General features: G+C 58.0%; 1 protein-coding gene across 1 annotated transcript in view; it reads right to left on the bottom strand.

Moving 5' to 3' along the window:
• SEMA7A (semaphorin 7A (John Milton Hagen blood group)) overlaps positions 1–20122 on the bottom strand; it is a 20758-nt gene extending 636 nt beyond the window's left edge. The window contains exons 1-13 of the mRNA XM_031064476.1: positions 20036–20122; positions 10213–10263; positions 9595–9690; positions 9433–9517; positions 8500–8610; positions 6469–6608; positions 6024–6202; positions 5804–5912; positions 4346–4544; positions 2905–3020; positions 2139–2290; positions 839–906; positions 6–279 (exon numbers count right to left, since the gene is read on the bottom strand). Coding sequence (XP_030920336.1) covers positions 6–279; positions 839–906; positions 2139–2290; positions 2905–3020; positions 4346–4544; positions 5804–5912; positions 6024–6202; positions 6469–6608; positions 8500–8610; positions 9433–9517; positions 9595–9690; positions 10213–10263; positions 20036–20122 — 1667 coding nt within the window. The remainder of the gene's footprint in view (positions 1–5; positions 280–838; positions 907–2138; positions 2291–2904; positions 3021–4345; positions 4545–5803; positions 5913–6023; positions 6203–6468; positions 6609–8499; positions 8611–9432; positions 9518–9594; positions 9691–10212; positions 10264–20035) is intronic.
• Positions 20123–25232: the final 5110 nt, after the last annotated feature.

Genomic DNA, 25232 nt, shown 5'->3' with positions numbered 1-25232 from the left:
CCCGCCCCCGCTGCCACAGGAAGCGCTGGCGGTCCAGCAGGCGCTCCTTGACCAGCGCCTGGCGGAAGCCGTCCTCCTCGGACACACAGACGTAGTGACCGTAGTGCTCGCGGCGCACGCTGGGGATGAAGTGGAAGCAGTCGTGCTGGGGGTGGGAGGTGTTGCAGCTCTTGATGAGCACGTCCTCGTGGTACCAGTTGTAGGTGGCGTAGTGGGACTCGATGGAGCAGTTGAGGTAGTAGCGGGACAGCGGCATCACCGAGATGTTGCGGAAGTCGTCTGCGGGGACACGGGGTGAGGGGGAGTTAGCTGGGAGCAGTCTGGGTTTTAGTGGGGTGGAGGAAGACTCAGAGAGAGAGAGAACTCCTCGAAACTCCTGCTCTGCCCTGTTATTCCTGCTCCCATGTCTGCCTGAGAGCCCCCTAATTTCAAAATTATAATTCGGAGGAAGGGGGTTTGCATTTTCTATTTCAGGGGAGGCTCCTGCCTTCCTTAGCACACACCTGTCTGTTCAAACTGAGACAAATGACCCGTCCAAACCCATCCAAACCCTTCCAAATCGATCCAAACCCACCCAAATCCATCCAAACCTATCCAAAGCCATCCAAACTCACCCAAACCCATTCAAACTCATCCAAACCTATCCAAACCCATGCAAACCCATCCAAACCCACCTAAATCCCTCCAAACCCACCCAAACCCACCCAAATCCATCCAAATTCATCCAAATCCACCCAAACCAAACCAAACCCATCCAAACCCACCCAAACCCACCCAAACCCATCCAAAGCCTGGAGAATCTAACAGCTCCTTCCCCAACCACAACATCTCCACGTACCTTCCTTGACGTCGCCCCTCTGGCAGCTTCCTCGCCACGAGTCCAAGTTCAGGTTCTGGAGCACATCCCTGGGGAATGGGAATGGGAATAAGCACCAACAGAACTTCGGGAAGCGGTGGTTCAGGGATGGGAATCCCCCATGATGAGCGGGAATCTCCCCTTCCCATCCCAATTCCAGAAGGTTGGAGATGATCAACGTGAGACCCAGCAGCAAGGAGAGGGATAGGGTACCCAAAACCATTCAGGGTCAGGATGGATCTGCACAGAGTAACCCAAACTCTTGGGGACAGAGGTTGGGTGCCCAAAACCCTTCAAGGAAGGGATGGATCCATACAGAGAACTCCAAGCTCTTGGGGAGAGGGGTTGGGTGCCCAAAATCCTTTGAGGAAGGGAGGGATCCATGCAGGGCACCCCAAACTTTCAGGGAGAGGTGTTGGGTGTTCAAAACCCTTCAAGGGAAGGATGGATCTGCACAGAGCACTCAAACTCTTGGGGAGAGGGTTTGGGTGCCCAAAACTCTTTAAGGGAGGGATGGATCTGCACAGAGCACCATAAACTCTTGGGGAGAGGGTTTGGGTGCCCAAAAGCCTTTGAGGAAGGTATGGATCCATACAGAGCAGCCCAAACTCTTGGGGACAGGGGTTGGGTGCCCAAAAGCCTTCAAGGGAGGGAGGGACCCATGCATAGAACCCCAAACATTCAGGGAGAGGGGTTGGGTGTCCAAAACCCTTCAAGGGAGGGAGGGATCCACACAGAGCACACCAAACTCTTGGACAGACGGGTTGGGTGTCCAAAACTCTTCAAGGGAAGGATGGATCCATGCATAGAACCCCAAACATTCAGGGAGAGGGACTGGGTGTTCAAAACCCTTCAAGGGAGGGATGAATCCGCACAGAGCACTCAAACTCTTGGGGACAGGGGTTGGGTGCCCAAAACTCTTAAAGGGAGGGATGGATCTGTGCAGAGCACCCCAAACTCTTGAGGAGAGGGGTTGGGTGCCCAAAACCCTTCAAGGGAGGGAGGGACCCATGCAGGGCACCCCAAACTTTCACGGAGAGGGGTTGGGTGTCCAAAACCCTTAAAGGGACGGATGGATCCGCACAGAGCACTCCAAAGTTTTGGGAAAAGGCATTTGGGTGCTCAAAACCTTTCAAGGGAGGGATGGATCCACACAGAGCACCCCAAACCTTTGTGGACAACGCATCCACCCCAAACCCACGCACGCGCTCAGCCCAGGAGGGGAATGCTGGGGCTGTGGGTGTTTGCCTGGTGGGATTGGGGTGGGAATGGCCCCACACACCTGCTGAGGGCCAGCGAGAGGCAGGAGCCGTTGGCCCAGCCGCAGTAGGGGTCCCTGGCCAGCACGCAGCTGTGGCAGTTGTTGCGGTAGGCCCCGCACATGTCCATGGGCAGCTCCAGGACGCGGCTGCTGGAGCCCACGTAGAGCACGGCCTGCGGGAGGAGAGCACAGGAACGGTCACTCCGTGTCCCAGGGAAGGTCAGGAAGGAGCTGGAGCTGCTGGAAGGAGGGTAAGGAGATGTTCTGAGGGTGTAGCTCCTCTAGAGCCAGGCTGGGAGAGCTGGGAGTGTTCACCTGGAGCAGAGAAGGCTCCAGGGAGAGCTCAGAGCCCCTGCCAGGGCCTGAAGGGGCTCCAGGAGAGCTGGAGAGGGAATTTGGAGTGCCAGCACACAGGGAATGGTTTCTCACTGCCAGAGGGCAGGGATGGATGGGATATCGGGAAGGAATTGTTCCCTGGGAGGGTGGGGAGAGGCCGGGATGGAATTCCCAGAGCAGCTGTGGGTGCCCCTGAATCCCTGGAAGTGCCCAAGGCCAGGGTGGGCACTGGGACTTGGAGCACCCTGGGATAGTGGAAGGTGGGGCTGGATGATCATTAAAGGTCACAGGGTGATCATTGAATTGATCATTAAAGGTCATCATAGGGTGATCAATAAAGGTCCCTTCCAACCCAAATAGTTCCATGATTTCAGTCCCAGACCCCGGGGCTGGCACTGACCCACCCATGCCTGTCCCACCCTGTTCTCCCACCCCCAGAGCCAGGACCCACCCTGGCGTGGTCCAGGATCATGGACTGGATGGGATCCTTGTTGGGGAACACCTGGATCTCCATGATGTTCTGCACCCCATCTGGCAGCTCCACCACCTTGTGGATGGACCCCTTGTCTGGGGAGAGAGAGAGCACAGCCCCGGTGAGGCACCCTGAGAGGGGGTGACGGTGCCAGCCGGTGCCTCCTGGACCTGACACCCAGCGAGGGCAGGAGCAGCACCCCGAGGGAACGGGGCTGGGAATCCTCGGGGCTCCCCCTTCCCAAAGAGATCCCTTCTCCCCTCAGCCAGGGGGAGGGGAAGCCCAGCTTGGGCAGGACCCCGGGTGACTCTGTGCCCATCCCACAGCCCTTCCTGGTGGATCAAGCTGCCCAGGGGGACCCTGCAGGGCACTGGCTGTGTTTAGACCCAGGATTCTGCAAATTTTCTATTGCTCTGTCCCTCTGTTTCTCTCTATTTCAACTCTATTTCTCTGTTTCTCTGTTTCTCTCTAACTCCGTTTCTCTGTTTCTGTATTTATTTCTGTTTCTCTCTAATTTTATTGCTCTGTTTCTCTATTTCTCAATTACTCTGTTTCTCACTAACTTTTTCTCTGTCCCTGTATTTCTCTGTTTCTCTGTTCTTCTATTTCTGTTTCTCAATTTCTTTGTTTCTCTATTTATTGCTCTATTTTTCCATTTCTCTTTCTCTGTTTCTCTTTAACTCTGTTTCTCTGTCTCTCTCTAACTCTGTTGCTCTATTTTTCTATTTCTGTCTTTTTCTGTTTCTCTCTGTCTCTATTTCTCTGTTTCTACCTCTCTTGTTCTGTTTCCCTATTTCTCTCTATTTCTCTGTTTCTCTCTTTCTCTATTTCTCTCCAACTGTCTCCATTTCTCTGTTTCTACCTCTCTTGTTCTGTTTCTCTATTTCTCTGTTTCTCTATTTCTCTCTGTTTCTCTCTTTCTCTATTTCTCTCCAACTGTCTCTATTTCTCTGTTCCTACCTCTCTTGTTCTGTTTCCCTAATTCTCTCTATTTCTCTCTGTTTCTCTCTAGCTGTAAAATCCCAAATCCATCACTCGTGGGCCCCAATCCAACCCCAGCCACCCACCGAGAGCCGGCTGCACTGTCTCCATCACAAAACCGGGAATTTAAACCCCTGCAGGTCCCTCCACGAGCACCAGGGAACACATCCCACAGATGGGAGGCACCAGGACAGTTAGGGAAGCACCAAAAACCGACGGAGCTGCTCCTTGGGGAAGGATTTCTGCCCCCCAGCACGAGCCGTGCCCACCTCCCCCGTGCCTGGGACGCTGCCCGGATCCCGCCTGTGCCCACACAGCCAGCCTGGCAGCGTTCTGCTCTTCCCGAAATTTGGCAGCTCGCCGCTGCCTGACGAACATATGCCAGGCTGGGCACGCAGCCCTGCCCGCGGGGAACGTCCCCTACGCGGTGTCCCCGCACCTGTGGCCAGGTAGAGGACGTGGTAGCGGCGCCCGTCGGCCGCGGGCACCTCGTGCACGCCGATTTTCTGGTAGCGGTGCTTGTTGTGGAACAGGGGGCTCCGCGACGGCGACAGCGGCTCCACCCGCTCCTCCACCTCCGGGTGGCTGTCCGCGATTTTGAAGGTCTCGCTCGGCGTGTGCTGTCCCGAGGGGACGCACTGCGGGCACAGGGGGCAGAAGGCGACAAAAGGGACACTCAGAGGGTGAAGCCCCAGGGGACAAAAGGGGACAAAAGGGACCCGAGTCAGAGGGTGCTGCCCCGAGGGGACACACTGCAGGATAGGTGACAGAAGGGGACAAAAGGGACCACAGAAGGTGAAGCACCGACGGGATGCACTGCGGGACAGGGGACAAAAGGGGAAGAAAGGGACCGTCCCTGCCCAGAGCTGACACACTGCGGGCAGAGGGCACAGAAGGGGAGAAAAGGGACCGGAGTCAGAGGGTGCTGCCCCGAGGGGACACACAGCGGGCAGAAGGGACAAAAGGGGACAAAATGGACAAAAGGGACCGTCCTGTCAGAGGTGCTGCCCGGAGGGGACGCACTGAGGAAGAGGGGACAGAAGGGGACAAAGGGGACACTCAGAGGGTGAAGCCCCACGGGGACAAAAGGGACCGGAGTCAGAGGGTGCTGCCCCAAGGGGACTCACTACTAGCAGAGGGGACAGAAGGGGACAAAAGGGACCATCAGAGGGTGCTGCCCCGAGGGGACACACTGTGGGACAGGGGACAGAAGGGGACAAAAGATACCAGAGTCAGAGGGTGCTGCCGCGAAGGGACAAAAAGGGACAAAAGGGACCGGAATCAGAGGGTGCTGCCGCGAGGGGACACACTGCAGGACAGGGGAGAGAAGGGGACAAAAAGGACCATCAGAAGGTGAAGCCCCGAGGGGACACACAGCGGGCAGAAGGGACAAAAGGGGACAAAAGGGACCGTCCTGTGAGAGGCGCTGCCCGGAGGGGACGCACTGTGGGAGAGGGGGCAGAAGGGGACAAAGGGGACCATCAGAGGGTGCTGCCCCGAGGGGACGCACTGCAGGACCGGGGATAGAAGGGGACAAAAGGCACCAGACTCAGAGGTGCTGCTCGGAGGGGACAAACTGCGGGCACAGAGGACAAAAAGCACCGGAGTCAGAGGGTGCTGCCCCCGAGAGGACGCGCTGCGGGCAGAGGGGACAAAAGGGACCAGAGTCAGAGGTGGGCGGGGCGCTGAGGATGGCGGGGGAAGGGGACAGCTCTACCCCGGGGGTGCTGTCACTGTGCCCATGCCAGGTGCCCTCTGAGATCCTCTCTCCCCGTGCTTTCCGCGAAAGGACCGGAGCTTTTCCAGCCTCCCCCCGTTCCCAGCTCGTCCCTCCCTCCATGTCCCCTTCCCGAGGTCCCCCGGGCCTCCCGCGGGGCGGCTCCTGCCCCTCCCTCACCTGGCCGGGTTTGACCTCCGGGGTGGGGCCGTTGTAGCCTTTGAGCCGCGATGTCCTGAACACGTTGTCGATGTCCCCGAAGGAGTAGACGCAGACGGCAGAGCTCCCCCTGAGGGGACAATGACAGGGTCAGGGGGGACACTGGGCTGTGCTCACCGCCGTGCTGTTTTCCAGAGGGAAAAGAGGGCTGGAAGGGAGGATTTGGGCCAGGGCCCCTCACCAGGTGTTGGTGAAGAGCCCGTAGACCTTGGAGTGCCGCCAGTCACTGGCAGGGACAAAGAAGACGTCCTGGAGCCAGTTGAAGTTGCCCTTGGTGACGGGGTCCACGCAGATCAGGGTGGCCTTGAGGAACGTGGTCCACTTGGAGGCTGAGAGGGAGCTGGTTCCTCCCCTGTCCTCCTGGGGGACAGGGACAGCAGGGAGAGGGTCAGGGTTTGGGGGGGAACACCCCAAAATGCCCATCCTGATGGGGATGCTGCCACAATCCCGTTCCTGCCATCCCGGTGAGACCGAGCAGGGAATTCTCTCCCCTACGAGGCTGAGGGACCAGGCTGTGCCCCACTCAGAGGGGCCAAACCGAGCCTGGGTAAGCCCAGGGGAGCTGGCACGTGCCCTGTCCCCCCCGGAGCTGTCCTGGCTGCCACCCCAGCCTGTCCCCAAGGTACCTTACACAGCTGGGCCACCCGCGAGATGTTCCGGGGCGCCTCGGGGCTCTTGTCCGGGTTGTCCTCGCGGAAGAAGTAATAAATCTTGTCCTGGTGAGGCTCCTCGTGCCTCAGCGTGGTGGCCTTGACAAACTGAGGGTCTGGGGAGGCAAGGGACAGAGCTTGGACCTGGTTTCATCCGGGAAGCCAGCAGTGGGGACAGGGCAGGGAGTGGGACATGGCTGTGGCCCAGGGAAAGGACAGCTCCGAGCCCAGGCTGGCCCTGCTGATCCTTGGGAAGGCTGAGCTAGAACTGAGACTAGACTGAGCTCAAGAATAAAGCAGGGATTTATTAAAAGGATCTCCTCAATGGATGCACCTCGGGCAGCACAAGAGCCAACCAAGATGAACCAAAATGGTCACAAAAATGGACACAAAGGTCTCTGACTTTTATAAGTTTTGCTCCATCTGCATATTGGAGTTAATTGTCCAATTACAGATTCAGGTTATGAACTCCCATCCTGCTTGTTTTTGTCTCTCCAGCCCATGTTGTTCATGCCCTTGGGCCTGAGATGTGGATCATTTGTCCTTGGTGCCCAGGTAGAGCAGGAATTGTTTTGTCTCCCTGCTCTGTGAGGAGAGCTCACCATCCCCTGACATGAAGCCCAGACCCACACACTAAAGCAGCGCAGAATGTGAAAATAGGAAAGCTAAACCTGAGGCATCAGTGCCACCTTCCCAGTGCCTCCTGCCTGCCTGCACAGACTCATTCCCTGGAGCCTGGGAAGCCCTGGCAGCCACAGAAACCTGAGCCCCCCTGGCTCTGGGAGTGTTGTGGGAAGGAAGGAAGGAAGGATCCCTCAGGAGGAGCAATCCGTGCTGTGCGTTGGGAAAACCCCGTAACGCCGTTCCTATTAATGCACCCCTGGGTCCCTCTGAGCATCCTGAGCTGCTGTTTCCATAGCAGGGAATCTCCAGGGACCAGAGCCCTGCTGTGGGAACAGCAGGGAATGTCCCAGGCTCAGTCTGGCAGCCCTGGGGCTCTCAGGCCTGGCTTGGTTTTCCCCTCCCTGTTTTATCCCGCTGTCATTTTAATTCCATTTTTTATCCCATTAATGCCCCATTTTTCCCCCAGAAGCCACCACAGCAGCCACGACAAGCCCAGGGAAGTGGAGCAGGGTCCTTTCCCCGTGTCCCCTCCCTGTCCCTGCCCTGGGTTTGACCTGGCTGGGGTTTGCCCAGGGCCTCTGCCTGCAGTGGAAGTTGCCCAACGCTGCGGGGCAGCTGCCGGGCATTTTGCACAACCCAATTTCCTTCCACCCCGCAGAGGGGACTTGCCAGCCTCGTTTCCCTGTGCCCCAAGGACGGGGGAGTCACTTTTGCGCTGGTTTGGGACAGGGCTCAGGGGAAGCAGACAGCTGGTTCCCTCCTGGCTGGCACCGAGGGCACCCATCACTCAGATTAAGCTCAGGGGGCACTGGGGCAGTACAGCTGCACCACAAACTGGAGCTTCTCTACACAGGATGGTGGGGAGCAACATTTAACTGTGGATCTCCCTCAGCACAAAATTCCATTGCCAAAGAACCAGGAATTTCCAGTTCAGAAGGTGCTTTAAGAAGATCAGGGACCCAGTGGTGTTAACTGGTTATGGGATTTATCTCGTTGGCAGCTTTACACCAATATTTATGACCATTGGGTACTGGCCAATCCTTGGCTAGCACCGGCACACCAAACAGGTCACAAAGGGTTTGTTTGGGCTTGAGCTGGTCAAACATTTGGTGTCTGAGCCTGCTGATTTGGCTAAAGCAACCCAAACATTCCTTTTTGGTGGATCTCCAGCCCTATCTGCGCTGCAAAAGGCAGCAAAGCAAAACTAACAAGTTTTGCTTAATCTGACACCGATCAGCCCCCACAAGAGGCTCTGGAGTTTCTCCTGCCCCCTGCCAGCTGTGGGGGGCAGAGTCCGGTGGGGATCCCCCCAGTGGGAATGTCCCCCTGCTGGGAATGTCCCCCCGATGGGAATGTCCCCTCGGTGGGAATGTCCCCACTCACTCTGCATCACGGTGTCGCTGGTGTAGAGCTCTCCCCCGCCCCTCACGCGGCGGAATCGAGGGATCTTCCCGTTCTGCTGGCTCTTCTTGATGGTGGAGTAGATGTCCTGGCCTGTGGGGAGGGGATGAGGAGGAGTGAAAGCAGCCAGGGCTTCCTGGGCGTCGCAGGGATGGTGGGTATGGAACAGGAATCCCAGTGCTGACACCCAGTCCTTGAAGCGTGGCAGGGACACATTCTTGGAAGGATCCTCATGTGTCCCCACAGCAGGCCTGGAGCAGTGGGATCACTGCAGGCCCTCCTTCCCAGGTCCCTCCCCACCCAAAACATTCCTGATTCAGATCCCTCCTTCCCAGGGCCCTCCTGACCCAAAACATTCCCAATTCAGGTCCCTCCTCCCAAGGTCCCTCCCAACTCAAAGCATTCCTGATTCAAGTCCTTCCAAGGTTCCTCCTGACCCAAAACATTCCCGATTCAGGTCCCTCCTCCCAAGGTCCCTCTTGACACAGAGCATTTCTGATTCAGGTCTTTCCCAGGTCCCTCCCCACCCAAAACATGCCTGATTCAGATCCCTCCTTCCCAGGTCCCTCTTGACCCAAAGCATTCCTGACCCAAAGCATGCCTGATTCAGGTCCCTCCTTCTGAGGTCCCTCTTGACCCAAAACATTCCTGATTCAGGTCCTGCCCAGGTCCCTCCTGACCCAAAGCACTCCTGATTCCCAACATTCCTCCCACACAGGGTCCCCATCTCACGCCCCCCATGGGAATCTCCAACCTCTGTCCCAATGGGATGTGCATTTCCATGGGAACAAAATGAGGAGAGCCAAGGGGACAAAGCCCTCAGAGCAGCCTCAGGAGGTTGCTGTTTGTGCCAGGGAGGCTTTGAGCACAACAAAACCACAGGAAAACAGGAAAATGGGAAAATTTCCAACTTACCATCGACAACAACAAGGGTGTTGGAGTCAGGGGTGAAGGGAGCGATCCCCCTCCCATCCCAGGGCTGGCTCTCCTTCCTCTGCGTCTGGGGAAGGACAGAAGGGGATCCTGAGTGGGGTCAGGCCGGGTTTTCCCCAGCCAGGAAGGGGGAAGGATCCGTACCACATTCCAGCAGGTGGGAGCGCAGGCGCCGGTCCCGCACACCAGGAGCCCGTCCCCGTACTGCTCCACCAGGGTCAGGTAATTCCGGCTGTCCTCCTGCACGGGGAGAGGAGCCTGCCCATGGCACAGAGCCCCCAGCACCACGCCAATTCCCCGATCCTTCCTGGGATTTCCCAGATCTCCTCATCCGGAGGGAGATCATGAGGAGCACACACAGCTCCTTCAACCAAATACTCCAGCCCTCCCCATCCTGCTGTTCCCTCCTCAATGCAAGTCCTCCCCATCCTGTTATTCCTTCAACCCAAACCCTCCCCATCCCATTATTCCTTCTTCAACCCAAATCCTCCCCATCCCGTTATTCCTTCAAACCAAATCCTCCCCATCCTGTTATTCCTTCAACCCAAATCCTCCCCATCCCATTATTCCCTCCTTCAACCCAAATCTTCCCCATCCCGTTATTCCTTCAACCCAAACCTTCCCCATCCTGTTATTCCTTCTTCAACCCAAATCCTCCCCATCCTGTTATTCCTTCTTCAACCCAAATCCTCCCCATCCCACTGTTCCTTCCTTCAACCTAAACCCTCCTCATCCCATTACTCCCTCACGGGTGGGACCTACCAAATTCCCAGAGGACATGCACTGGCCTTCATTTCTCACTGGGAACTCTTCCTAGGATAAAGGAGAGGGAAACGTTTCCCACCAGGCGTGGGCTCAGCGTGCCACAAGGTCACCAAAACCCACGAGGTGTCCTTGTCCCCCACCCCTGGCGCCTGAAATCCAGCAGGAAGGCCAGGCTGGATGCCAGTGACGAAATCTGAGCATTGCTGCTCTCAATTCAGGAAGGATCCCCAGCAGGAAACATCCAGGATGGATCCAGAAAGGATCCCATGGAAAGAGCCAGGATGGATCCAGAAAGGACCCCGGGCTGGAAAGAGCCAGGATGGATCCTGAAAGCATTCCAGGATGAAAACATTTGGGATGGATCCAGAAAGGATCCCTGGATGGGAACATCCAGGATGGATCCAGAAAGGATCTAAAGCTGAAACATCCAGGATGGAACCAGAAAGGATCTACACCAGGCGTGGGCTCAGCGTGCCACAAGGTCACCAAAACCCACGAGGTGTCCTTGTCCCCCACCCCTGGCGCCTGAAATCCAGCAGGAAGGCCAGGCTGGATGCCAGTGACGAAATCTGAGCATTGCTGCTCTCAATTCAGGAAGGATCCCCAGCAGGAAACATCCAGGATGGATCCAGAAAGGATCCCATGGAAAGAGCCAGGATGGATCCAGAAAGGACCCCGGGCTGGAAAGAGCCAGGATGGATCCTGAAAGCATTCCAGGATGAAAACATTTGGGATGGATCCAGAAAGGATCCCTGGATGGGAACATCCAGGATGGATCCAGAAAGGATCTAAAGCTGAAACATCCAGGATGGAACCAGAAAGGATCTACAGCTGGAAACATCCAGGATGGATCCAGAAATGATCCCTGGATGGCAACATTCAGGATGGATCCAGAAAGGATCTCAGGCTGGAAACATCTGCCCTGTGGGGCAGTGAGAAGCTCGAAGGGATCCCACCCAAGGTAGATCCCACCCGTCTGTGGACAACACGGAAAATTTAACAGTAATCCTAATCCTAATCCTAACCATAACCCTAAACCGAACCCTAACCCAGAGGGATCCCACCCAGGGAAGAACCTGCCCATGGCCAACAGGGGAGATTTAAGCCTAATCCTAATCCTAAACATAACTCTAACCCTAAACCTAACCCGGAGGGATCCCACCCAGGGAAGAACCTGCCCATGGCCAACAGGGGAGATTGAACCCCAGCCCCAACACCAACCTAACCCTAACCATTCTTTCCTGCTGGGATTTTGCTTCCTGGCAGGATGGAGCCAGCTGGGCAGAGACCAGCAGGGTTTGGATCCCAGAAGGGATGGACAGGGTTTGGATCCCAGGAGGATGGGCAGGGTTTGGATCTCCCAGGAGGATGGACAGGGTTTGGATCCCAGGAGGGATGGACAGAGTTTGGATCCCAGGGGGATGGACAGGGTTTGGATACCAGGAGGATCAACAGGGTTTGGATCTCAGGAGGATGGACAGGGTTTGGATCTCCCAGGATGATGGACAGGGTTTGGATCCCAGAAGGGATGGACAGGGTTTGGATCCCAGGAGGATGGGCAGGGTTTGGATCTCCCAGGAGGATGGACAGGGTTTGGATCCCAGGAGGGATGGACAGAGTTTGGATCCCAGGGGGATGGACAGGGTTTGGATACCAGGAGGATCAACAGGGTTTGGATCTCAGGAGGATGGACAGGGTTTGGATCTCCCAGGGGGATGGACAGGGTTTGGATACCAGGAGGATCAACAGGGTTTGGACCTCAGGAGGCTGGACAGGGTTTGGATCCCAGGAGGATGGGCAGGGTTTGGATCCCAGGAGGATGGGCAGGGTTTGGATCTCCCAGAAGGGATGGACAGGGTTTGGATCTCCCAGAAGGGATGGACAGGGTTTGGATCCCAGGAGGATGGGCAGGGTTTGGATCTCCCAGGAGGATGGACAGGGTTTGGATCCCAGGAGGGATGGACAGAGTTTGGATCCCAGGGGGATGGACAGGGTTTGGATACCAGGAGGATCAACAGGGTTTGGATCTCAGGAGGATGGACAGGGTTTGGATCTCCCAGGATGATGGACAGGGTTTGGATCCCAGAAGGGATGGACAGGGTTTGGATCCCAGGGGGATGGACAGGGTTTGGATCTCAGGAGGGATGGACAGGGTTTGGATCCCAAAAGGGTTGGACAGGGTCTGGATCCCAGAAGGAATGGATCCCAGGCCAGAGCCCATGTCTGACAGATGAAAGTTCCACCCAAAACCACCACCCCCAGACTCCATGTCCCAGACAGGAACAAAAAGTGACAGCCAGCCTTCAGACGTCCCAGCTGGCAGCAGATCCAGCCGTCTGCCCCTCTGCCCTTCCTCTTTCACACCCCACCTTCTCCAGCCCCCCTTCCCTGCAAACCCCCTCCGTTCCCGCTGCGTGGGCTGGGCGAGACTGGCCCTGCTCCCCCCCCGGGATCCCAAAACCCGCGGTGTGCACGGGGATCGCTCCGGGGCTCAGGGCCGCCCTCTGCCCGGCGCTCCCAGCTCTCCATTCCCGCTTTTCCCTTTCCCAAACACAGCGGCCTCTGCCCTGGGCAGCGCTCCCAGCGCTCGGCCAAAGGCGGGGAGCGCCGCTGGAGCTGGCAGCCGGCACCGCCGGGCAATTAATCAGCGGCGCGTGGCTCTTAATTGCCAGGGCTGGCACTTGGCACTGCCCAGCCCGGCGCTCCCTCTGCAAGCGGCACCTCGGAGGTCAGCGGGGCGCTGAATTCCCGCTGGGTTTGTGGGTTATTCCCATCTCCTGTGGGTCTCTCATCCCTTAAAACAAGCAGAGTTTTCCCAGCAGGGCTTGGGGAAGCTGCCAGAACTGCCCGGGTCCAATTTGGGGACACAATGAGGGGACAGCTCCCTGTGCCCTGCCCACCCTCCCTTGTGCCCTGCCCAGCCTTCCCTGTGCCCAAAGGCTCCGAGAAACCGCTGAGCCCGAGCTGGAGAAGCTGGCACAGAACTTTCCAGGCTGATTCTGCAGCCAGGCTCAGTCCCAGCCTGCCCAGGACAGGCACAATCCCCTCCACACCCTCTCCCTTCCCAAAAACCCCATTAAAGTGCCGTGACCCCATCACCAACACACACCCCGAGGGGGTCTGCCCAGACCTCACCAAACTTCACTGGGTCTGAAACCCCAGGCCCTAAATCTCTGCTAAACCAGGCAAATCTCCAAGTTTTGAGTTGGAGCTCCAAACCAAGCTCCTCCTCCTCCTCTCCCACATTTCTCTCCTGCTGCCCTGAGGCTCCTTTGGGGGCTCTTCCTGAGTTTCCCCGAGCCCCGCCGAGCTGCGGAGCCGCAAACAAAGCAGCCCTAAACAATCATTTGGCCGGCGCCGAGGTTGTTGTTTATCCTGCAGCTCCCCGGGGACTGAATCAGAGCCGAGAATGGAAACAACTCTGCCAGCCTCCAGCGAGCCTGGGCTGGGCTCGGAGCTGGCAACGGAGCCTCCGAGCGCTTCCAGAAGCGCCCGCTGGGGTCCCTGTAGGGCTGGGGTGGCCCTCTAGGGCTGCTCCTAAGCCCTGCAGAGCTGGTCCTACCTAAGCCCTGCAGAGCTGGTGCTACCTAAGCCGTGCAGAGCTGGTCCTACCTAAGCCCTGCAGAGCCGGTTCCAAGTCCTGCTCTGCCTGCAGCAGCTTGGGTTAGGGAAGGGGTTTGGATCCCTGTGGGATGGGAGAACATCCCTGCACCCCAAACTGCAGGTCTGGGGTTTGAACTCTTTCTTCCCTGGTGGGATGGGGGAATATCTCTGCACCCCAAGCTGCGAGTCTGGGGTTTGAACAGCATCAGAAGATGAGAATGAGGAGGCAGAGGGCATCATCTCCGTGCCAGAAAAGCATGGAATTGCTGGCAATGAAAGAGACCCCAAAGTTCATCTCATCCCACCCTGTGCCAAGGGCAGGGACACCTTCCACTGTGCCAGGGTGCCCCAAGCTCCATCCAGCCTGGTCTTGGACACTTCCAGGGATGGGGCCATGTCCCATTGTGTCCCCAAAGAACGGGACATCTCTCAAAAGCTGCTTTTGACGCTGGAAAGAAAAGGCCCATGCCCTTGGAGGACTTGGCCCTGCCGTCACCCCTGTCCCCAAATCCATCCCCGGAGCTCCGGGGGACACAGGGCTCATTCCCAGAGCCTGGCTGACCCCTCCGAGCCCCCGTGCCCGGCGTTTGCCGCCAGCCCCGCGGCTCGGGTGACAATCAATGGCACCACTGTCGCTGGAAATGTCCCCGCTGCGGGGCCTGAATGGGAGAAAGGGCAGCTTTGTGCTCGGCTGAGCTCCCACCAGAGGGGAGGGAGTGGGGACATCAAATCGGGGACAGGGACATCCTGGAGGGTGCCTGGGGGAGAGAGGGGAGCAGGGACATCAAATCGGGGACAGGGACATCCTGGACAGTGCCTGGGGGAGAGAGGGGAGCAGAGATGAGAACCAGGAGATGCTCCAGATGCGATGGAGGTGTTATAAACACACATTATAATATTGGCTTTTTGCAAATATTAAAATGGATTTCAGATGTGGGGTGTTAAAGTGACTTTGTTATAAAGATATGGGTTTAATTTCTGTTCATGAAGCTCAGTGCAGCAGCTGCTGTCAGTGTCACAGCGCCTGCAGGGATGGGATAACACCCAGTGAACACAGGGTGAGCACACCCGGACAGATGTGCCACACGGGGTGAGCACACCTGGACACATCTTTGGTGACAGAGCAAGCGGTTCCCAGTGGGACCAAGAGCCCCTTGAGAAGCACCAGAGCATCCCAGAGCATCTGGGAGCACCCTGGAGCATTCTGGAGCATCTCAGAGCATCCCAAAGGATCCTGGAACATTCCAGAGTATCCTGGAGTATCCCAAAGCATCCCGGAGCATCCTGGAGCATCCTGAAGCTTCCCAAAGCATCCCAGAACATCCCAAAGCATCCCGGAATATCCTGGAGCATCCCCAAGCATCCGAAAGCATCTGGGAGGATCCTGGAGCATCCTGAAGCTTCCCAGAGCATCCCGGAACATCCTGAAGCATCCCAAAGCATCCTGGAGCATCCTGGAACATCTCAGAGCATTCCAAAGCATCCTGGAACATTTCAGAGCATCCTGAAACATCCCAAAGCATGCCAGAACATCCCAAAGCATCTGGGAGCATCCTGGAGAATCCCAAAGCATCCCAGAGCATCCTGGAACATCCTAGAGTATCCCAAAGCATCCCGGAACATCACAAAGCATCTGGGAGCCTCCTGGAACATTCTGGAGCACCCCAGAGCATCCTGGAGCATCCCAAAATATCCCAAAACATCCCAGAGCATCCCAAAGCATCCTGGAGCATCCCAGAGCATTCCAGAGCATCCCAAAACATCCCAGAGCATCCCAAAGCATTCTGGAGCATCCCAGAGCATTCCAGAGCATCCCAAAGCATCCTGGAGCATCCCAAAGAATCCTAGAGCATCGCAGAGCATCCTGGAACATCTCAGAGCATTCTGGAGCATCTTGAAGCATCCTGGAGCATCCCGTAGCCGGCTGTCCCCACCCCCGGAGCAGAGGGGCAGCGTGGGCTGCAGCCTCTCCCGGCAAAGCCCATCTCCCGGCCCGCCTGGGGCTGAGTCAGCCCCGGCTCTCCCTCTCCCTCTCCCCTCCTCTCCGCAGCATTCCCGGCTGGCAGCGCCTCCCGCAGCCCAGACGCTCTTGAGTCACCGGCTCGCGCCGCTCCCGGCTCCGGAAACAAAAAAAAGGAATTTCTGGGATTAAGCCCTTTTCTGACTTCTTCTGATTGCTATGGCGTGATTTATCAATCTGTACTGCCTCACCTTTCGCACGAGATTGAAAATGGAATAAAAGGTTTTGAAACGCCTCTCAGCTGCCCCATCTCTGGGTCAGGAAAGGGTTAAATCCGACAGGAATTCTGTGGGAATGCGGAGCAGGGTGGAGGGGGTGGTACTGAACGGCTAAAATCAGGATTCGAGGTAAAGCATTGATCTGAAATATTTATCTGAAATAAATGGAAGTGGGATGGGAGCAGAACCTGCTGGGTTCTGGGAAGTGGGGCGGGCATCAGGCACTTCCTTCATTTCCTGCCCTTAAATCCCTTCCAAGTGGGGAAAACCTTGGATTGTGAGGTGGGAGAGTAGGGAAGGGAGTCTGCCTGGCCCTGGAATTGTCCACCCCTGGAATTGTCCACTCCTGGAATTGTCCTCTCCTGGAATTGCCCTTTCCCTGGAATTGCCCTTTTCTCTGAAATTCTCTGTCTTTGGAATTCTCTGTCCCTGGAATTCCCTGCCCCTCGGATTGCCCCCTTCTGGAATTGCCCTCTCCTGGAATTGCCCTCCCCTGGAATTGCCCTTTCTCTGGAATTGCCCTTTCTCTGGAACTCCCTGCCCCTGGAATTGCCCTCTCTTGGAATTGCGCTCACCTGGAATTGTCCTCTCCCTGAAATTCCCTACCCCTGGAATTGCCCCCTTCTGGAATTTCCCTTTCCCTTGAATTCCCTCTCCCTGGAATTGTCCTTTTCTCTGAAATTCCCTCTCCCTGGAATTGCCCTCCCCTGGCACTGCCCATTCCCACACGGCCCCTCGGCTGAGCCGTGCCACCCCGAGTTCTCCTGTCGCTGTCACAGGACGGGGACACGAGGCCGAGCCGCCAGCATGCGGCAAACCGGGGTTGGCACGGGGCAAACCGGGATTGGCACGGGGAACCGGGATTGGCACGGGCGCGGTGCCGAGCGCTGGCAGCCGAGCCCCGCCGCCCAGGCGGCCCCGGGAAGTGTCGCTGTGACGCGTGGCAGCGCTGTCACTCGCGGTGGCCCCGATGGCACTGCCACCTGCTCCGCTGCCCGCGCAGCCGCCAAACATTCCCCAGCTCGGATTCCTTTCCCCACCGCCGTGACACGTTCCCACCTCGATGACAGCGCGGCCGGCTGGGATCGGCGCGGGAGGCAGCAGGAAGCGCTGACTGAAGGGCTGGGAATGTGGGAGTGTCCCTGGATGTCACCTGGGACGCTCTCATCCCGGCTCTGAGTCAGGGCGAGCAACCCCGGCGCTCCACATCGATCCGGCTGCCGGGAGAGCACCGGGAGCTGCCTGGATGCGGTGACAGCGATCCTTGTCCCATCGCCAGTCTGGATGTGGGGACACCAATCCCTGTCCCACTCCCGATGAGGTGACACTGGTCCCCATCCCACTGCCAGTCTGGATGCAGTGGCACCAGTCCCTGTCCCACTCCTGATGTGGTGACACCGATCCCACTCTGGGTCTGCATGCGGTGACACCAATCCCTGTCCCACTCCGGATGCAGTGACACCAATCCCTGTCCTGTTCCTAATGTGATGACACCGATCCCTGTCCCACTGCCAGTCTGGATGCAGCGACATCAATCCCTGTCCCGCTCTGGATGCAGTGACACTGATCCCTGTCCCACTCCCGATGCGGTGACACCAATCCCTGTCCCATTGCCAGTCTGGATGTGGTGACAACCATTCCCTGTCCCTCTCCTGGTCTGGATGCAGTGACACTGATCTGTGTCCTGCCCCTGCTCCCAGTGCTGTGACACTGATCCCTGCCCCACTCCACGTCTGGATGTGGTGACATTGATCCCTGTCCCGCTCCCGATGGGGTGGCACCGATCCCTGTCCCTCTCCCAGTCTGGATGCAGTGACACCAATCCCTGTCCCACTCCCGATATGGTGACACCAATGCCTGTCCCATTGCCAATCTGGATGTGGTGACACCAATCCCTGTCCCATTGCCAGTCTGAATGCAGTGACACCAATCCCTGTCCCGCTCCGGATGCAGTGACACCAATCCCTGTCCTGTTCCTAATGTGATGACACCGATCCCTGTCCCATTGCCAATCTGGATGTGGCAACATCAATCCCTGTCCCACTGCCAATCTGGATGTGGTGACACCAATCCCTGTCCCATTGCCAGTCTGAATGCAGTGACACCAATCCCTGTCCCACTCCCTCTTCCCGCAGGATGTGTGACAGCAGCCCAGGTCCCCTTTTCCCGGGAATGTGATTCAGGGCCACTCCCTGAGTCACTCAGGACTCCATCCCAGCTCCCGAACTCCGCAGTGCGGCTGGAGTTTCATCATCCCTCAGTCCAGGCTGGGTCAGGAGCACAATCCCTGCATTTCCCACCTTCCCACCCTCTTCCAGGGGGACAGGGACACCCCAGGGTCCCCTCTGTCCCCAGAGCAGGGCTGGAGTCACCACACTGCTGCCTCCCTCCTCCCTGAGCTCCAGCAAGAAGCCAAGCTGCATTTTCTCTCTCTTTTCTTTTTTTTTTTTTTTAGACATTCTATAAATTCCCAAATTGAGGCATTTCAGGAAGAGGAAATATGTCTCCAAGGAGCTGCTGTGCTAAGTTTTCCTTCCAGCGTGACTTTGCTCAGAGGGAACAGAGTGACACGAGGGAACAGTGTGACACCGAGGGGGAGGGCACAGCGGGGACAGAAGTGTCCCATTCCCATGGGATGGACCCCTCAGGCAGCCCTGTGGGACAGGAATGTCCCATTCCCATGGGATGGACCCCTCAGGCAGCCCTGTGGGACAGGAATGTCCCATTCCCACGGGATGGAGCTTCAGGCAGCCTTGGCAGCCACTTGGGACAGAGCCTGCAGCAATGGGGTTTTTTATAGGAACAGCCTGACTGTAAATGAGGCATTTCAGGAGTTTTGGGCAGGTTTGCTCTGACCTGCCACGGAAAATTTGAAGGGTTGTGACTGTGAGGTCCCAGCACCACCCCACACCTCACGAGAAGTGACACATTTCTCATTTTCTGGACGGGTTTCCGAGAAGGAGGCGAAAGGAGAAACGTTAGTGGCGAGAAATGTGTGGAGGCCACTTCCTCTGCTGTGCCCCCCTGTTCCCAGCCTCTGCCAGGGCTGCACCCCAGGAGCAGGGCCCTGCATCCCCAGAGTCCCCAGGGACGCCCCTCTGGAGAAGAAGAGCCTGGAAGGAAAGGTGAGGGATCACCCCAGGCTGAGGGATCACCCCAGGGCAGCCCTGTGGTGTTTCGGGTTGTCCCGTGCCCCAACCTGAGTCATTTCACAAAGGAAGCAGAAGCAGCAGAGCAGAAGTGATAGTGACACCTCCAGGTTTCTGTCCCATCCCCCAGGAGCTCCCTCCTGGTCCAAATCCCACCCTGGCCCGGCTCTCACTCCCTCCATGTTCCCCTCTCCTGCCCAGCTCGGAGCTGACAGGATCGTGGTCACCTGTCCCTGAAAGGAGCAGGGACTCCCAAAAAACTCCTGGGGAAACCAGACAGAAAGTGAGGTGAGCCATTCCCTGCTTCCCTCGGCAGGGCAACATGCAGCTCCCTGCCACGGCTGTGTGTCCATCCCACCCCGAGGCTGGAACGTGGACCGGCGAGTCCTGGTGGAATCCCTGGTGTTCCAAAGCCAGCCCAGCCTCTCTCGTGCCCCTGGGGCAGGGAAGGGCAGGGCCCAGGCTCGCAGCGATGCCTGGGCTGGGCCTTCCCGCAGCAGCATCCCAGGAAGGAGCATTAAAAGGTTTTCCAAAGTGCTTTCCCATCAGCCCGGGCTGGGTAAAAGCCCTGACGGGAATTTTGCCGTTCCCTCCATCCTGCAGGAAAGGCTGTGGTTCCCAAAAGCAGGGGCTGGGGCTGTGGGCTGCTTCCCTTCCCATTCTCCAGCTGGGGGAAGCTCCAGCTGCTCACTCAGAACCAGCACAGACAGGAGAGAGGGACTAGGGGGACACACAGCCCTAAAACCCTACTAAGGGGCCCAGGAGCTGGCAGGAAACCCCAAAGGAAGAGGTGTGAAAGCAGCCTGAGCCACACCACACCTCTGTCTCACCCTGAGATCCCAGCAAGGGGCGGCCACGGGGCTCATCCGGAGTTTCTCATCCCCCCTGAGACGCTTTGGAGATGAGTGGCGATTCATCACCGCGTTCTCTCTTTCTTACCTCATCTCATCTCATCTCTGCCTCCCCAGCCCTTCCGAGCTCCCCTCCGAGCTAAGCGCACGGCCTTGCGGGACCACCAACATCCTCACCCCAAGGGGCTTTCTGCTCCAGCTGGGAATTCCTGTATCCCGCTTTCCCCTTGCCCCTCTTCCCCCTGTCCCTGCGCTCCCGGGGCGCTCACCGTGCCTTGGGGAGCTCCCTGCCCTGCCCAGCTTCTTCCAGCCCCTTTCCCCCCTGTCCCTGCGCTCCCGGTGTGCCCTGGAGAGATCCCTGCCATGCCCAGCTTTTCCCTGGCCCCTCTCCCCCTCTATCCCTGCACTCTGGGGTGCCTTGGAGAGATCCCTGCCCTGCCCAGCTTTTCCCTTGTTCCTTTCCCCCCTGTCACTGCACTCTGGGGTGCCCTGGGCAGCTCCCTGCCCAGCCCAGCTTTTCCCTTTCCCCTTTTCCCCTCTATCCCTGCACTCGGGGTGCTCATTGTGCCTTGGGCAGCTCGCTGCCCTTCCCAGCTTTCCCCTTTTCCCCTCTATCCCTGCACTCCCGGGGTGCTCATTGTGCCTGGGGCAGCTCGCTGCCCTTCCCAGCTTTCCCCGAGCCGGGCAGACAATGGAGCCCGCATTAGCAGGGATAATCCATCCCACAAAAGCCGGCGATCCCGATGCCCGGCAGGGCCACGCTGCAGAGCACTCTCGGAGCACACAAACGCGCTTTTTCAGAGGCACTCTCCGAAAGGAAATATCCTGGCACGTCAAGCATTCCCGAGCTATTTCTGGGAGCGCCTTGGGGGGAAAAAATCCCTTTTGGTTTGGGAACTGAGCTGCCAGGTTTGGGATTGGGATTTGGGATCCCAAAAGCTCTTCTGGGAGCTGAGCTGCTGATATCCCTGCTCCAAGCTGGAGCTGGAATTGATCCCAAACACCCACTCAGCCAGCAACAAAAGAGACCCCCTAACCTGCATCCTGCAGGGAACAAGCCCTGGATTCAAAGCCGGGGTTCTGCTCGCCCCACGCTCCGGGAACGCTGGAATTCGCCTTATTAAACATCAAACCCCTGGCTGGCGGGCTCGGCAGCAATTCCATGAATACTAACACGGCCCCACTCTCGCTCCCCCCATAATTATGCAGCACTGGAGCTGCAAGGCGAGGCCGGAGCCTTTGATTCCGTGGATTTGTGCCATCCGCCAGGTCCGGCCTTCCCGGCTGCACCCCACGGCTGCAGGGGCTAAATTTAGAGCCAGGTTTTGCCACTTCCCAAAAGCTCCGCTCTGCAGTGCCGGTCCCAGGCTGTGATGATGGAATTTTATCCAACAATGGCACAAGCACTGCTGGATGTTGTGTCAGTGCAACAAAGGATGGATTCGGCGGATCCCGGGAGCCCCTCCCAGCCCAGGAAAGTCAAACATTGATTTCCCAGGAAAGGCCTTCCAGAGGGAAAACTGCCCCAGGCAGCTCCAGCAGCAGAACAACCCTGCTCCATCCATTTCCCTATCCCAGCTCCCCACAGCTGGAAAACCCTTCCAGGGCAAGGGTGGGAACAGAGGGGGGCACAGTGCACGGCCACCTTGGTGTCCCCGGGGAGGTTCTGAGTGGGAAGATCCAGAGGTTTTATCCCTGTGGAATGCAGGTGAGGCCCTTCCCAGCAGGATCAGGGATGGCCCTGCTGTGGCCTTCCTAGTGGGATTGGGAAGGATCCCAGTGGGGTCGGGACTGGCCCTGACATGCTCTTCTCGGTGGGGTTGGGAATGGCCCCATTGTGCCCTTCCCAGTGGGATCAGGAAGAATCCCAGTGGGATTTGGAATGGCCCTGCCATGCCCTTCCCAGAAGCATTGGGAAGGATCCCAATGGGATTGGGAATGACCCTGCCATGCCTTTCCCAGTGGGATTGGGAATGACCTCACCGTGCCCTTCCCAGCGGCATCAGGAAGGATCCCAATGGGATTGGGAGTGGCCTTGCCATGCCCTTCCCAGAGGGATTGGGAAGGATCCCAGTGGGGTCAGGAATGGCCCTGCCACGCCCTTCTCAGGGGGATCACGAAGGATCCCAATGGGACTGGGAATGGCCCCACTGTGCCCTTCCCACTGTGCCTGGGAAGGACTCCAACAGAATTGGGAATGCCCCTGCCATGCCCTTGCCAGTGGGATTGGGAAAGATCCCATTGGGGTCAGGAATGGCCCTGCCATGCCCTTCCCAGTGGGATCAGGAATGGCCCCATTGTGCCCTTCCCAGTGGGATCAGGAATGGCCCCATTGTGCCCCTCCCAGTGGGATTGGGAAAGATCACAGTGGGATCAGGAATGGCCCCACTGTGCCCTTCCCAGTGGGATCAGGAATGGCCCCATTGTGCCCCTCCCAGTGGGATTGGGAAGGATCCCAGTGAGATTGGGAATGGCCCCACTGTGCCCTTCCCAGTGGGATCAGGAAGGATCCCAGAGGGATCAGGAATGGCCCCACTGTGCCCTCCCAGCCTTCTCCTGCTACTTCCCACACCTGCCATGAACTCCAGGTAAGTGCCAGCCATGGCCATTCCGGGTTTGTGCCAGGGAATGCCCTCCCCAGCACCCCCTGTGTGCCCGCTGAGCCGGGACACGGATTTCCCATTCCCCTCACGTCCAGCCCCGGCTGCAGCTCCGCATTCCCCAGAGCCGGAAAGCCCCGGGGGCAGGGATGCGAAAACGGCCTTACCAGAACGCCGAGATCGCAGCACAGCCGCGGCCGGGGCAGTGCGAGGGCAGATGTCTGGCCTCGAATTCCTCAAGGCAACTCCCGAAACTCGCCGTGCCCATCCCTCCCACCTGCCAGACGGGAACATTTGCCCCCAGCGCATAACGAGAGGTGGAATCATCGCTGCCTGGCCCAGTGAACCGAGCCGGGGAGGGAACAGGTGACAGAGGCAGAGCTGTCATTAAGGGCTGTAGCACCCGAACCGCACACCTCAATTACACCTCCACGTCCTGCTCCCCTGGCACTGCCACACGGGTGGGGCTGGCAGCAAAAGGGTGCCCAGCAGGAGGAACCAGCCCTATTTCTGGAGGAGCCTGGAATAGCCACGGAGCCGGCTGGAACCCATTTCCCCTCCTCGCTCACCTCCCAGCCCTTTTTAGGATGCGAGATTTTCCCTAAAAAGCACCTTGGACTTAGATTTATTCCATGCTCAAGCTCAGATTTAGTTTGTACTCAAGCGCTCGGGTCTAAATTTAGTGTGTCCCATTTAAGGCACCGACTGCATCACCCACAGAACACCTTCCCAGGCCGCTTTTCAGCAGTTCTGTCCCCAAATTGGCTGGTGCAGAGCTGGGAGTTTGGTCAGGAATTGGCATCTGGCTCCTTTTTCCAGCCACAACTTCCATCAATCGTGCCCTGCCTGTTGTTTTTGTGTCGTGCTCTTGCAACAGGAGGTGCCTGTGATTCACTCCATTTGTTTGGTTTGCTTTTCTTCTTTTTCAATCTGCGCACAGCAAAACATATTTCTTTTTCCTTTTCTTTTTTTTTCCTTCCCCAACTAACATTTTCAGTTCCCAGCATTCCCCAACCCTGTGAAAAAGGAGAAAATAGCACTGCTGGGAAAGCGAGCAGCTTTCTCCTGGAAATGGTGATGCTCTGAGAGCTTGGTGGGAAAGTGTCCTACAAAGATGTTTCACACCATGGGACCACAAAAAACCCCAGAGATGCTGTCACCGAGGAGAAAAGCTGCTGCTGGCACCAGAAATCCCTCGTTTGCTGCAACAGGAGGAGATAAGGACCTCAAGGATCATCTCAATCCCATGCCCTGCCATGGTCAGGGACACCTTCCACTGTCCCAGGGTGCTCCAAGCCTGGCTTTGAGCACTGCCAGGGATCCAGGGACAGCCAGAGCTTCTCTGGGAAACCCATCCCAGCCAGGAATTCTTTCCCAAAATCCCATCCACCTCTGCCCAGGAGCCATTCTCTGCATCCTGCCGCTTCATCCCTGACCTCAAGCCCCTCCGCAGCTCTTTCCAGAAGGTTCTGGGGGTCCGCAGCCCTGCCGTGCCAGGGCACGGAGAGCTCCCCGCCAGCCCGGCTGACACAGCTCTCCCAGTCAGGGAGGCAGCCAAGCCTGGCAAAGCCCAGGAGCTGTTCCAGGCGGATTCCCAGAAATGCCAATCCAAGGGCCCGCTGTAGCCGTGGGTCAAGTGTGTAATCCTGCCCTTCCCTCGGGGACCTGCTTATCTCTGCTGCCTGCGGCTTCCAGCTCACCTGTTAATGAGCTGGGAGTAATTAAACAGCCGGAGCCCAGCCCACCCCGCGGTGGGATGAGTTTTCCTCGGCGCTCTGCACGTGTGGCTGAGCAGGGACGAATTGCTGAGCGTGGCAGCAGCTCCAGCCCAGCCCGCGCTGCAAAGGCCGCGGGCTGCAGCAGCCCGAGCCCGCCCCAGGCTCCGTGCCGCGCTCAGCGTTTTGAGATGCTCGGTGACTTTCCGGTCAGGAGACAGCCGGGCTGGGCTGTCCCCTCCGCTGTCACCCTCCCCCGGCCCCGGGACACGCGGGAGCAGCGAAAGCTCCGTGCGGGATGCAGCTGCACCTTTGGCAAAGCGCAGCCCAGCCGGGCAGGGGAAAATCCAGGGAGGCAGGGGAGAGAAGGAGTGATGGGAACCTCCTCGAGCTCAGCCCGCAGGAACTCGGAGCCCTCCCTCAGCCCTGTGTGTCCCCGGCCGCTGCCCGTCCCTCAGCAGGACACGGGGAAGGGCACGGGGGACACTCCCCGTGTCCCCAAAGGGAATGTGGCAAAGGCCCTGCCGGCAGAAATGACTCGAGCAGCGATGTGGAGCTGACCTTTGCTCTGTGAGAGGAGGGAACCCTGCAGGGCCAGGAGTGCCCGGCAGTGACCACTTGCCCACGGCCACCTGTGCGGGCTGCAGGGGCCACGGAGCTGCAGAACACCGAGCCCTAAAGTGCTGGGAATTGTTAATGCAGGAGCTCCGAGCAGCAGGACAGGCCTGCGGTGCTCCCTTTGTCTGCAGGGGTGAGCCCAGGGTTGTGCCACCTCAACTGGGGAGGTTTTGTCCCACATCCCCACGTCCCCTCAGATATTTCTTACTGGGAAATGAGGGCCAAAGCAGCGGGAGCTGCAGG

This window comes from Geospiza fortis, unplaced genomic scaffold (genome assembly GCF_000277835.1).
Source record: "Geospiza fortis unplaced genomic scaffold, GeoFor_1.0 scaffold628, whole genome shotgun sequence".
NCBI lineage: Eukaryota > Metazoa > Chordata > Aves > Passeriformes > Thraupidae > Geospiza > Geospiza fortis.
Note: the sequence above shows the minus strand (reverse complement) of the source record. Positions and strands in the feature narration are given on the sequence as shown.